Source organism: Solanum pennellii, chromosome 10, assembly GCF_001406875.1.
Source record: "Solanum pennellii chromosome 10, SPENNV200".
Lineage (NCBI taxonomy): Eukaryota > Viridiplantae > Streptophyta > Magnoliopsida > Solanales > Solanaceae > Solanum > Solanum pennellii.
The window spans coordinates 4,421,828-4,436,310 of NC_028646.1; the positions used below are offsets into that span (position 1 = coordinate 4,421,828).

At 33.3% G+C, this 14,483-nt stretch overlaps 1 protein-coding gene across 1 annotated transcript; it reads left to right on the forward strand.

Moving 5' to 3' along the window:
- Positions 1–4,353: 4,353 nt before the first annotated feature.
- Positions 4,354–13,806, forward strand: LOC107032649 (phenylalanine ammonia-lyase-like). The gene is made up of 3 exons (XM_015234236.2): positions 4,354–4,795; positions 6,739–8,691; positions 13,614–13,806. Exons 1-2 carry the CDS (start codon positions 4,416–4,418, stop codon positions 8,486–8,488), a joined length of 2,130 nt encoding a protein of 709 aa, XP_015089722.1. The 5' UTR covers positions 4,354–4,415; the 3' UTR covers positions 8,489–8,691; positions 13,614–13,806.
- The last annotated feature ends 677 nt before the right edge of the window (positions 13,807–14,483 follow it).

Here is a 14,483-nt window from a genome sequence, read left to right on the forward strand (position 1 = left end):
ATAGATGTTCTTGTGGTGATGACTTCCAGATTTTGGGGAATAATAGATGTTGGATTTTTAGAAGTTATTGAATTGTCTTTTTATTAATGAGTTTAAGTCTTCCGCATCGTATTTTGTTCATTATGGTTAAAATGTTAAGGTTTAGATTGGTTGGTTCGCTCACATAGGAGGGTAAGTGTGGGTGCCAGTCGCGGCTCGGTTTTGGGTCGTGACAGTAGAATTATTTGATTTTGATTTTAGTTAGTAACTGATCTAAATCGAACCACGAAGGCCCCTATTCTTAATGAATGTCATAACACATTATTTATTTATTTTTAACAACAACTTTTTCTTTTTTTCTTTTTTAAAACTACGCTTTTTATATTTATTTAATTTTAGAGTCTCTCTGTTGGAGAAATTTAGTTTCTACTGCCTCCCTCCATCTTTATATCTTTACTTGTTCAAAGTTAATTTAATACTTTTCTTAAGAAATAATAAATAAATTGATAATTTTACTATATTATTCTCTGAATATATTCAGATAAATTTTTAAAAATACGTTGATAAATGCCTATAATTAATAATGAATAAATTAGAAATTAAGTGATAAACTGTCTCTTGATTTTCTAAAGTAAACAAGTAAAAAAATTATTTTATTATAATATTGTGAATAAATAAAAATGGACCAAGGGAATAGTTGCTAGAAAAATGTAAGATATATTTAGTGCAAAATTGATGAGATGCGTATCTTGTATTTGCACCTGAACTCGTTGATTTTGCAACTTTAATAGGATTGTTCCAAAGTCTCTCTTTGAATTCCTAGAAAACAAAGTTTGATTCACAAACTTAATGTCTATCTTTGTCAGTACCCGAGCCAACACATGGGACGTGACCGACACTCAAGAATCAATATTATTGGTCCTTAAGCAAACCTTCATCCTGACTGACTACAAGCGGAAGACTAACTTGAGCATACATAAGCATCAAATTGAAAAAAAAACTGTTTAAAAATTGTTTATTGAATCTCAAAACTTTGTGAATATACTTAGTATGAAAAATAAGTTTAGATATAATATTTGAAAACTGAAATGCTCTCCAAAACCATCCATCTAGGAAGCCTCTACTATTAAGAAAGGATGTCGGGACAAGATCAATGACACCTCAAAACTACTAACTGAAAGGTAACTGTGAAGTCTCTAGAATACAAGGACGTTCACCAAAGCTAAATGGAATGTAGAGTGATTTCAATGAAACGCTTGTTAATAATCATGAACACATATATCTGCATCATAAAAGGATGCAGGTCGAATGACATCAGTATAATGCATTAGAACTTGAATCCATCATTTTATCCTTAATTAATAACATATATAAAACTCAAAATACAATGAGATTAACGTACTCTCAAACCTTTTAAATATAGATTATCACCGCTAATGATTATAGACATAAGCAAATTCTTCAATTTTTTTCCGAAACATTTAAAATTGTTATCATAATATATGTATTATAATAGGATTGAAATGATAAACTCACTATATTAATTATTATTATTTTTATATACATCTCAAGTAAAAAAACAAATCAATAAAAATACATAAAATATATATTTGTATGAATACTTTATCAGAAAGATCCGAAAAACCAGTGGCTTGGAATGGGTAACAATTTCATCCAAATTAGGCAACTCGATATTTTGAAAAGTATCTGGGTGGAACATATTATTCATATTTAATTAAATTTGACCAATAGAAATAGTGCATCAAAACTCCTTATTTGACTCACCAACTCATTGATAGTACATCACAAAATTAACTATGACACGTTCTTTTTTTGTAAAAAAAATAAATAAATTATGGCTAATTAGTTTATCCATATTAAAAAGAAAATTTCATCGTGTATGACTAAAAAACTAAAACAAAATATTATATAGATGAAACCATGACAAAAAGAGTAATATTTAATTGCTAAAAATGATGAATATAATTGAAATGTATGTTAGATGTGCGTACCTGCATACCTCATATTAATAAAGAACTTTCAACAATGACATGAACCAATTTTACTCCAATTTCATCTCTGAAATTAACGTGTGACTCACGAATATGTTTGGTTAATTATGACGGCTTCATTTAGCTTGAAATTTCGTATTAATAACGTGTTATGAAATTAATTTTTAAAAAAATAATATAAAACAAGAAAGTAGTCAACATATGAGAAACATCATTAGAGAGATGGATTTCGAATTTTTCCAATAAGTGTTTTCGAGACCTTCAAGTGTGTATATAATATGACTTATCATTCTTTATTTATAGTATTACATAGAGACATGTAGACAAAAAGAATGTCATATACATTACATTAAGGGGAAACTTACTAATTATGCTCAAATGGTAAACACCCCACACTGTCAACCTTAAGATTGTAAGTTCGAATCACCAAGAGATCAGAAAATGTAAAAGCTCATCGGGAGATGGATATAATATATTTCATAACATATAAACGTTAGGAATTTTATCTACGGTCTTGCTACTTTGATAATTAAAGTGGAGTCTAATTAAATTAAGTGTTTTAAAAGGGGGAGGTAAAAATTATTCTAAAAAAAATACATCAATTGTTTAATTTTTTTAAAACGTAATAAGAACTCATAGAAAATAAACCAAACCCTCTGATATAATTTTACAAGTATAAAACTATAGATAATGGATTTATATAAAAAGCTATTTTGAGATGCAAATCAACTCGTAACATGCATCTTAACTTTCAAACAATTAAAGAATCACAAATTCTCTATATATATTACTATCATATAATCAATAAACTTTGTTAGAATCATAATAAATGCATTTTTCTTTGTGAATAAACATAAAATTTATTTTCACATGACTAAATAATAGAAGATGATAGTTTTGAGATATAGGATAATAACACAAAAATCAATGATAAGTGAAAGATGTAAAATTTGATCATATATTTCTTACAAAGAAATTATAAGTGATATTCACCCTTGCAATATTCTCAACTAGTAAATTAGCAATAGTACTACTTATTCTCATTTTCTGTTATTTCTATCCATGAAAAACTATTAAGCAATCATTAATTTATCAAAAAATTATATATGAGGATCAACAATGTTAACTAAAAAATTTGACACATACTTTTTATAGAAACTCTTAGGCGAGTGTTGGACATGCATTAAGTGTGTTTAGAGGTGCAATCGACACTTAAGGCGTAGGCCTCACGTAACTAATCTCCATACGTAAACCTCAAAGCGTTTTGTCTAGGGGTGTCAATGGGATGGTTCAGTTGGTTACTTCAAAAAAATTATACCACCCCAATTTTTTTTGGATATTTTATGGTGTACTAACCCAAATTAAAAATTTTAAAATCATCTCAATCATATTGATTTCTCTTCGTTATTGGTATGGTTCGATTAATTTTTGAATATTCTTTTTTATTTTTAAAGTATCACCTCAAAATACATAATTATTAGAACATTATAGCAAGTGTATTCTTAAAAAAACACTTCTTAACCAAGAAAACAAAAATGTAAAACTTTATCCGTATTGTTTGATCTTAAACTTTTAATACGAGTGTTTGCATAGTATTCTATTATAGTATTTTTAATGTTAAACCTATCTAACTTAAGGCTAACAAGCAAGCAAAGGCCCAAAGTTGCTCAGTCACCAAGACCTTGAACCTAATTTATATTTATACTTAAAAAATGTTATAAAATATATTTATATATAGAATTTAACATATTGTTAATATATAAAATATATTTACATAGATATAAGGTTATTATATTTGATTTGGTTTGAAAACTTCTCATTTATTTTTATAAATTAAAAAAATCATTTCAATTATTCAGGACAGTTATACACTTAACAAAAAAATTTACAATTTCATTAAAAAATAATATATAAATTACTTCGGTACAATTAAATTCGATCGATTTGTTAGATTTTTCATATTCTTTTGACACCCTTAATTTTGTTAATGCCTCACCCACACGAACCCAAAATTACTTTTTAAAACAATGTTATTCTTAGATAATCAATCCTTTATTTATTTCATCAATCAATATCAAGAGTGTTTTTTTCTCCCAACAACCCAAAACAACTCCAAACACTATCCTAAATCCACCAACCCCCACCAAAATCTTCTCTTTTTTTCAATAAAGAAAAAATAAAATCCAACGTTGCATGAATGAATCACATTAACCTCAAATCTCAACCGTTAATTACACTTAAAAATTCACCACTTTTAATCTTTACGTACCAATACATTTGTTCCTCTATTTATACTCACCACAATTCCCTTCTATCACAACCAAAATAAGAAAAAAAAAAGATCACAACATTATTTTTTTGTATAAATAAATTCAATTTCCTTTAAAGTTTTTCAATTACAATTCTAGCCATTTTCTTGATCCAATGGCCTCATCAATTGCACAAAATGTACATGTTAGTGTTCATGATCCATTGAATTGGGAAATGGCTGCTGAATCTTTAAGAGGGAGTCATTTAGATGAAGTGAAAAAGATGGTGAATGAATTTAGGAAGCCAATTGTGAAACTTGAGGGTGAGAATTTGACTATTGGACAAGTTGCATCCATTGCAAATGCTAATAACAAAACTAATGGGGTCAAAGTGGAACTTTCTGAAAGTTCAAGGGCTTGTGTGAAAGCTAGTAGTGATTGGATTATGGATAGTGTTAGTAAAGGAAAAGATATTTATGGTATTACTACTGGTTTTGGTGCTAATTCTAAAAGAAGAACAAAAAATGGTGGTGGTCTTCAAAAAGAACTTATTAGGTAAATAAAACAACTAAATTTTCATCTAAATTATTCGATATATATAATATTGATAGTGTAAATAATTTTATTATTTTTACATTTTTCGACCTTGTTTTTTCGGATCATTGATGATTATGATGGTACTTGTAGAGTTTTAGTTGTTCTTCGTGTGATCTAATTATGTAAAGATTTCTATAGCTCTCCGTGTTATGTCAATTATCTTGTTTTTTGTGTTATTGATTCTGTGCATACTTTATGAATTTTTTATGTGATCTGATGATATAAAAATTATTTTTTCGTGACGAAGTATAAAATTATGTCTGATTGTCTTATTTTTGTGTGCTATTAATTCCGTCGTACTTATATTTATTTGTCATGTGATCAGATAGCCTAAAAAAGATTTAGTATATGATATTTTGAAGCAATAGCTATTAATGGTCTACTTTTTGAGTTAATAAAATAAGTGATCCACTATAAATATCGTCTCTTACGAGGTACTTCCTCGATTTATTTTTTATATGTTTATATTTGATTTGATAAAATTATTAATTTTTTTATTAATATATGTATTTTATCAAATTATTTTTATTAAATGATATTTAGTATTAGATTTTGAAAAGTAATTTAGCGAATAAATATAAAAAATGATAAATAAAAATAAAAATCTATTTTAAAATTAATGATAAGTAAAAGCGAAAGGAGAGTATATACAGTCAAATTGTAAAAAAAGAAGAAGATAATATTAGCAATTTGACTTTTATAGCAAGTTATTAGTTTATTTATTAGTGTTATAAAGTTAATAAATAATGTCACATATCATGCATGTGAGATTATGGAAAAGGGGATATTTTAAGGGCAACTTTCACATATAGTAAACATAAATTTTATATTTGTATGCCTTAGCAAAGTTTGTATAATTACATTTCATATCAAATATATATATTGTATAATTCACTATACATATACAATTGAAGCGAATTGTATAAAACAAAATATATAAAACGAGAAAGAGAAAGAAAATTGGGCAGAGAATTGTATAAAACGAATTGTATAATTATAAGTGTATAGAAAGATTATATACAATTGTACAAATGAGAAAGAGAGAAAGGCAAAAGAGACTTGAGCAGGGAATATACTATTGAATCGAATTGTATAAAAGGAGAAAGAGAAAAAATATATACAATTTGAATTTATATAAAACGAGAAAGAGAGAAAGGCGAAAGAACTGGGCAGGGGAGTATTTTTATTATATAATTATAAGTGTATAGGACGAACATATATGTATTTGCATGTGTGTATACAATTTTCTCTCGCTTTATACAAAAAGAAACACAATTTATATATTTCGTTTATGTTTGTATAAGCGAGAGAGGCGAGGGTGGCGAGCGAGATCTGGAAGAGGGAAGAGAGGGGAACAAAAATATATGTATTTATACAATTTCCTCTCGCTATATACAAATAGAAACATATTTTATACACTTATGTTTGTATAAAAGTTAGAGGAAGCGAGCGAGAGATGGAGCGAGAGAGGAGAGTGACGAGCGAGAGTTTGAGGGAGAGAGGTGACTGGCAAACAGTTTGCGGGGGTACAATTAAATCAAAGGGTGGTTACAACAATTAATTTGATTTATTAATTTGCCATTATATACAATTTTCCCATATTTTAATCATTTCACTTCATTCAAATTTTTTCTTTTCTAAAAAACAATAATTCTTTATCAACTTGAAAGGACGTGTGAAGACTAACAAATGTATTTAAACAATGCGAAATTGAATAAAAATAACTCGAGTTAGTAGTTTAGTCTGAAAATGTTTCTACCGTCAATAATTTGATCCAAAAATTGGGTGCTTGTGCTCGAATCTTCGACACATGCTGTTTTGATGATACATGTTCTATTTTGTATATATATAGTTTATAGAATTCAGTTCAAAGTCTAATGTTGATGACACTGAATTTACAGGTTCTTGAATGCTGGAATATTTGGCAATGGAACAGAAAGTTGTCATACATTGCCACATTCAGCAACAAGGGCAGCTATGCTTGTTAGGATCAACACTCTGCTTCAAGGCTACTCTGGCATTAGATTTGAAATCTTGGAAGCAATTACAAAGTTGATCAATAGTAACATCACCCCGTGTTTGCCCCTCCGTGGCACGCTCACTGCCTCGGGTGATCTAGTCCCTCTATCCTACATTGCTGGTTTGCTCATTGGTAGGCCTAATTCCAAGGCTGTTGGACCCAATGGTGAGATTCTTAATGCTGAAGAAGCGTTCCGCGTTGCTGGTATTAGTGGTGGATTTTTCGAGTTCCAGCCTAAGGAAGGATTTGCAATTACAAATAGCACAGCAGTTGGTTCTGGTATGGCATCAATTGTCCTGTTTGAGTCCAACATTCTTGCTGTAATGTCTGAAGTTTTATCAGCGATTTTCGCTGAAGTGATGAATGGAAAGCCTGAATTCACTGACCATTTGACACACAAGTTGAAGTATCATCCTGGTCAAATTGAGGCTGCTGCTATTATGGAACATATTTTGGATGGCAGCTCTTATGTGAGGGCAGCTCAAAAGCTTCATGAAATGGATCCTCTTCAAAAACCAAAGCAAGATCGTTATGCTCTCCGAACATCTCCACAATGGCTTGGCCCTCAAATTGAAATCATTCGCGCTGCAACTAAGATGATTGAGAGGGAGATTAACTCAGTGAATGACAATCCGTTGATCGATGTTTCAAGAAACAAGGCATTGCATGGTGGTAACTTCCAAGGCACCCCTGTTGGTGTCTCTATGGATAATACAAGATTGGCTCTTGCATCAATTGGGAAATTGATGTTTGCTCAGTTCTCGGAACTTGTCAACGACTATTACAACAATGGGTTGCCATCTAATCTCACAGGAGGAAGGGATCCAAGCTTGGACTATGGTTTCAAGGGAGCTGAAATCGCGATGGCTTCTTACTGCTCGGAACTTCAGTTCTTGGCAAATCCAGTAACTAACCATGTCCAAAGTGCTGAGCAACACAACCAAGATGTGAATTCCTTGGGCTTAATCTCAGCTAGGAAAACAGCTGAGGCTGTCGATATCTTGAAACTGATGTCATCAACCTATCTAGTGGCACTTTGCCAATCTATAGACTTGAGGCATTTGGAGGAAAACTTGAAGAATGCAGTAAAGGACACAGTTAGCCAAGTAGCAAAGAGAACTTTGACAATGGATGCTAATGGTGAGCTTCATCCAGCAAGATTCTGCGAAAAGGAATTGCTTCTAGTCGTGGACAGGGAATACTTGTTTGCCTATGCTGATGATCCTTGCAGTTCCAACTACCCTTTGATGCAGAAGCTGAGACAAGTCCTTGTTGATTATGCAATGAAGAATGGTGAAAGTGAGAAAAATGTGAACAGCTCAATCTTCCAACAGATTGGATCTTTCGAGGACGAATTAAAGGTTGTGTTGCCTAATGAAGTTGAGAATGCAAGAGTTGTTCTTGAAGGTGGCAACCCTTCAATTCCTAACAGGATCATAGAATGCAGATCATATCCATTGTACAGGTTTGTGAGGAAAGAACTTGGAACAGAATTGTTGACAGGAGAAAGAGTCCGATCGCCCGGCGAGGATGTTGACAAGGTGTTCACAGCATTGTGCAATGGACAACTCATTGATCCATTGTTGGAGTGTCTCAAGAGCTGGAATGGTGCTCCTCTTCCAATCTGTTAGGTGTTTGCTTGCAAAAAAAAAAAGGACCTTTTTTGAAAGCAATGGTGAAAAAGATGTCCTGTATTTGGATTTGGCTTTGTTTTTTTTCTTGGATATGTTTGTTTCAGGTTGTTTAACACAAGACAACAATAAATATGTTTTTAGTTTCAATAAGTTGGGTCGGTTATTATTAAAGAAGGCATTACTTAAAGCTTTAGTAGTAGGTTCATTGTGTAAATAATTGTAATTTATGAGAGAAAGAAGAGAGGTTCTACTGGTCCTACTTACAATCAAGGTAGAGGAAGATCAAGTAATGATAGGAGGTCATATCCATCTGCTAACAATGCAATTAGTGATACTGATCATGCTGAGTTTAATAGAGTTGAGAATCCAAGAAGTCAAGGTTATGGCAGAGATGATAGACAAGATTCTGGTGACTATCACAAAGGGTTGAATGCATTGCAGGAACAATATAATCAAATACTGCAGATACTTGGACAATCAAATAAGCAAAACACCACTGAAAGAGACTCAACTTCACATTCCAGTGCAAATCTAGCTCAAGAGAACTATCCTGCATCAGGTAATGTTACTGCTCTTTCAGCTAGTATAGCACATACAGGATGGATTATAGACTCTGGTGCAACAAATCACATGACTCCTCACTCACAATTATTGATTAATAAACATCCATTGCCTATTGATGCACCTAGAAGTGTACAACTACCAAATGGAGATAGTACAGTGATCACACATACAGGTTCTAGTAGTATGACCTCACAAGACATTATCAATAATGTGCTTCTTATCCCTGACTTTAAGTTCAGTCTGTTGTCAGTCTCAAAAATTACAAAGGATCTACAATGTGCAGTATGTTTCTATCCTGATTTTGTGACTATTCAGGATCTCTCCAGTGGGCAGGTGAAGGTGATTGGTAGAGAACAAGCTGGACTTTATCTCATTCCTCATCCTTCATCTTCTGCAGATAATACTCAAACATACTCTCATTTGGTTCATGATGGTTCTCCAAGCTCACAAACTGTGTCAAGCTCACAAACTGTCCTATGGCACCAAAGACTTGGTCATACTTCATCTAATGTTTTAGCTAAAACTCTCAATTTTCCAGTTACAAAGTGTTCAAATGAGGTTCACAACTGTACAATATGTCCTCTAGCTAAACAACCAAGACTTCCTTTTCCAAATAGCTCTACTATATCTTCTAGTCCATTCCAGTTGATACATATAGATGTTTGGGGTCCATTTCATACTCCTACATATGATGGTAATAGATTCTTTGTCACTATAGTGGATGATTGTACTAGAATGTTGTGGCTGTTTCTAATAAAGTTGAAGAGTGATGTTTGTGTTGTATTGAAGAACTTCTTTACTCTAGTCAAAACTCAGTTCAACTTATTAGTTAAAAGCATTCGTACTGATAATGGTTCTGAGTTTGTTAACACTGAGTGTACACATTTGTATACAAGCTTGGGTATTGTTCATCAAAGAACCTGCATACACACTCCTCAACAGAATGGTATAGCTGAAAGAAAACACAGACATATACTTGAGGTTGCAAGAGCTATCAAATTCCAAGGTCACATTCCTATTAGATTTTGGGGACACTGCATTCTTAATGCTGTATATATTATAAACAGATTGCCTACAACTGTTTTGCATGGTCAATCTCCATATGAAGTGTTTCACAAGTGCAAACCTTCCTTACAGCATATGAGGGTGATAGGCTGTCTTTGTTTTGCTAAGAATATGCACATTAAGGACAAATTTCATCCTAGGAGTGTCATTGCTGTACACATGGGATATAGCACACATACAAAGGGATATATGTTGTACAATATCAAGGACAAAACATTCTTCATCAGCAGAGATGTACTATTTAGAGAAACTATATTTCCATTTGCTTCTCCTTCATCTACTGCATGGCNATAGACTCTGGTGCAACAAATCACATGACTCCTCACTCACAATTATTGATTAATAAACATCCATTGCCTATTGATGCACCTAGAAGTGTACAACTACCAAATGGAGATAGTACAGTGATCACACATACAGGTTCTAGTAGTATGACCTCACAAGACATTATCAATAATGTGCTTCTTATCCCTGACTTTAAGTTCAGTCTGTTGTCAGTCTCAAAAATTACAAAGGATCTACAATGTGCAGTATGTTTCTATCCTGATTTTGTGACTATTCAGGATCTCTCCAGTGGGCAGGTGAAGGTGATTGGTAGAGAACAAGCTGGACTTTATCTCATTCCTCATCCTTCATCTTCTGCAGATAATACTCAAACATACTCTCATTTGGTTCATGATGGTTCTCCAAGCTCACAAACTGTGTCAAGCTCACAAACTGTCCTATGGCACCAAAGACTTGGTCATACTTCATCTAATGTTTTAGCTAAAACTCTCAATTTTCCAGTTACAAAGTGTTCAAATGAGGTTCACAACTGTACAATATGTCCTCTAGCTAAACAACCAAGACTTCCTTTTCCAAATAGCTCTACTATATCTTCTAGTCCATTCCAGTTGATACATATAGATGTTTGGGGTCCATTTCATACTCCTACATATGATGGTAATAGATTCTTTGTCACTATAGTGGATGATTGTACTAGAATGTTGTGGCTGTTTCTAATAAAGTTGAAGAGTGATGTTTGTGTTGTATTGAAGAACTTCTTTACTCTAGTCAAAACTCAGTTCAACTTATTAGTTAAAAGCATTCGTACTGATAATGGTTCTGAGTTTGTTAACACTGAGTGTACACATTTGTATACAAGCTTGGGTATTGTTCATCAAAGAACCTGCATACACACTCCTCAACAGAATGGTATAGCTGAAAGAAAACACAGACATATACTTGAGGTTGCAAGAGCTATCAAATTCCAAGGTCACATTCCTATTAGATTTTGGGGACACTGCATTCTTAATGCTGTATATATTATAAACAGATTGCCTACAACTGTTTTGCATGGTCAATCTCCATATGAAGTGTTTCACAAGTGCAAACCTTCCTTACAGCATATGAGGGTGATAGGCTGTCTTTGTTTTGCTAAGAATATGCACATTAAGGACAAATTTCATCCTAGGAGTGTCATTGCTGTACACATGGGATATAGCACACATACAAAGGGATATATGTTGTACAATATCAAGGACAAAACATTCTTCATCAGCAGAGATGTACTATTTAGAGAAACTATATTTCCATTTGCTTCTCCTTCATCTACTGCATGGCAAATGTTTCCTAAGGTTGATGAATCTTCAGAGGTTGCACCTTTGTTCCAGCCTAATCCAACCACAGCTGTACATACAGATGTAGCTCCAGCACAAGCTACTCCTTCTGTAAGAAGATCACAAAGAAGTACAAAAGCTCCTATATGGCTACAGGATTATGTGGCATCTGCTCAGCTTCAATCCAATAGACCTTTGTATTCCATTGATAAGTACATTGGCTATGACAACTTGTCTTCTTCTTATCAAGCCTTCCTTACTTCATTTGGTACTGTAGTTGAACCTACTTCTTTTGAGGAAGCCTGTAAGGATCCAAGGTGGGTTGAAGCAATGCAAGCTGAAATATCAGCTTTGGAGTCTAATCAAACATGGCAGGTGGTTCCTTTACCTCACAACAAGAAGGCTATTGGGTGCAAATGGATTTTTAAAATCAAGTATCATGCCTCAGGTGAGATTGACAGGTTTAAGGCACGTCTAGTGGCAAAAGGATTTAATCAAAGAGAGGGGCTGGATTATCAGGAGACCTTTTCTCCAGTGGTGAAAATGGTGACTGTTAGAAGTGTGCTGTCCTTAGCTGCTAAAGAACATTGGCATGTTCATCAGATGGATGTGTCTAATGCATTTCTTCAGGGAGATTTACATGATGAGGTTTATATGGTTCTTCCTTTTGGTTTTAAGCTTCCAAAGGGCTTTAGTGTGCAGGGGGAGAAACCAGTGTGTAGGCTCACTAAATCCCTTTATGGATTGAAACAAACACCTAGGCAATGGAATGCAAAACTCACTGAAGTTCTTGTCAAATTGGGATTTGTACAAAGACTATTCATCAAGAAAACTAGTACATCTCTGGTTATACTTTTAGTATATGTAGATGACTTGATGATCACTGGAAGTGATATCAATCTCATTCAAGAAACCAAAAGCACCCTACAAGAAAACTTCAAAATGAAAGATCTAGGGAATCTCAGGTATTTCCTTGGAATTGAATTTGCAAGATCACAAGAGGGAATTGTAATGCATCAAAGGAAATATTCACTGGAGATCATTTCTGAGGCAGGTCTCAGTGCTGCAAAACCTGCTGCTACTCCACTAGATCCCTATGTACAATTAACTACTAAAGAGTATGATGAGATAAATGGAATAAACAAAGATGATATGTTGTTGACAGAGCCATCAGTGTACAGAAGATTAGTTGGAAAACTAATATATCTAAATGTCACTAGACCAGACATTGCATTTGCTACACAGACACTAAGTCAGTTTCTACATCAGCCTAAACAATCTCATCTAAATGCTGCTCTCAAAGTGGTGAGATATATCAAAAAGGAAGCTGGACTGGGAGTTCTATTATCAAGTGCAAAGAGTAAAGAACTTCAAGTTTACTGTGATTCAGACTGGGGTAGCTGTTTACATACAAGGAGATCAGTTACAGGTTTCATGGTTAAGTTGGGAGGTTCACTAATATCATGGAAGTCTAAGAAACAAGCAACCATCTCTCGAAGCTCAACTGAAGCTGAGTACAGGAGTATGGCAAGTGCAGTGGCTGAAGTTGTGTGGTTAGTGAAGCTGTTCAAGGAGCTTGGAGTGGAAGTACAAACTCCAGTAACTATATATAGTGACAGCAAGTCAGCTATCCAAATAGCTGCTAATCCTGTGCTGCATGAAAGGACAAAGCATATAGAATTGGATTGCCATTTTATAAGAGAAAAGATACAGAATGGTTTAGTGCAAACTCAATACTTGAGCACCAAAGAACAAGAAGCAGACATGTTAACAAAAGGCTTGGGAAGAACTCAACATGAACATCTACTATCCAAGTTTGGTGTATTGAATCTATTCATACCTACAAACTTGAGGGGGAGTATTAAAGAAGGCATTACTTAAAGCTTTAGTAGTAGGTTCATTGTGTAAATAATTGTAACTAAGAGGGCTATTCATTAAAGAAGTTGTTAAAGTTAGTTAGAAGTTGTTAAAGTTAGTTAGAAGTTGGTTTATTATTTTTGTATATATGTTCAAGTTGTGTGTACAGAATGGGCATTAGAAAATATATACAGAAGAGAGGTTCACGTTTTTCTCTCATCTTCTTCCTCACTCTCTATCTCTTCTCTGTTTCTTCACTTCTACTTCTTCTCTACAAGAAGATTAACAGTTATATGAATCCTCATTTCTATATTAAAGTTCTAACTCATGTCATCACCATTTTATATTACCAAAAAGTTCAACTCGTGTCCAACTGAGGCAATTTAACAACTTAGACCAAGTTTTAAAAAAAAAGAATGGCAATGGATACTAAAAGCTGAATGTTTCTTGGTTAGATATCTGAAACCTGTAACACATGTCAGGTTTCATTCACATATCAAATTAAGATACTTTCAACTGGCTGTAAACATCGAGAATGAATTAGTTTTTTTTCGTGCTCAAATGGTTGTTGGGTTTTATTTGCCCTAAATTTCTTACCATAAATAGGTTTTCCTTTTAGGAAAAGGTTTTGGATTGATTAATCATTTTCTTGTAGGAAAAGGTTTAGGACTCTATAAATAGAGGCTTGTTCCTTCTACCTTAATCAGCATTCACAATGTAGTCTTAAGGGATTTGAGAGTTGTGGTTAGAGGGAGAATTTGTGGGTCACAAGCTTGATACGTTATCACTTGTGTGAACCTCCCATGTATTCCGAGTGATTTGGTTGAGGTTGTTTCCCTCTGTATTTTGTACTCTCATATTTATAGTGGATTGCTCATCTCCTTTGTGGACGTAGGTCGATTGACCGA

Coding starts and splice junctions, on each gene's coding strand:
- LOC107032649 (XM_015234236.2), top strand. CDS start 4,416: ATGGCCTCATCAATTGCACAAAATGTACATGTTAGTGTTCATGATCCA. Junction 4,796..6,738: donor CTTCAAAAAGAACTTATTAG/GTAAATAAAACA, acceptor CTGAATTTACAG/GTTCTTGAATGCTGGAATAT.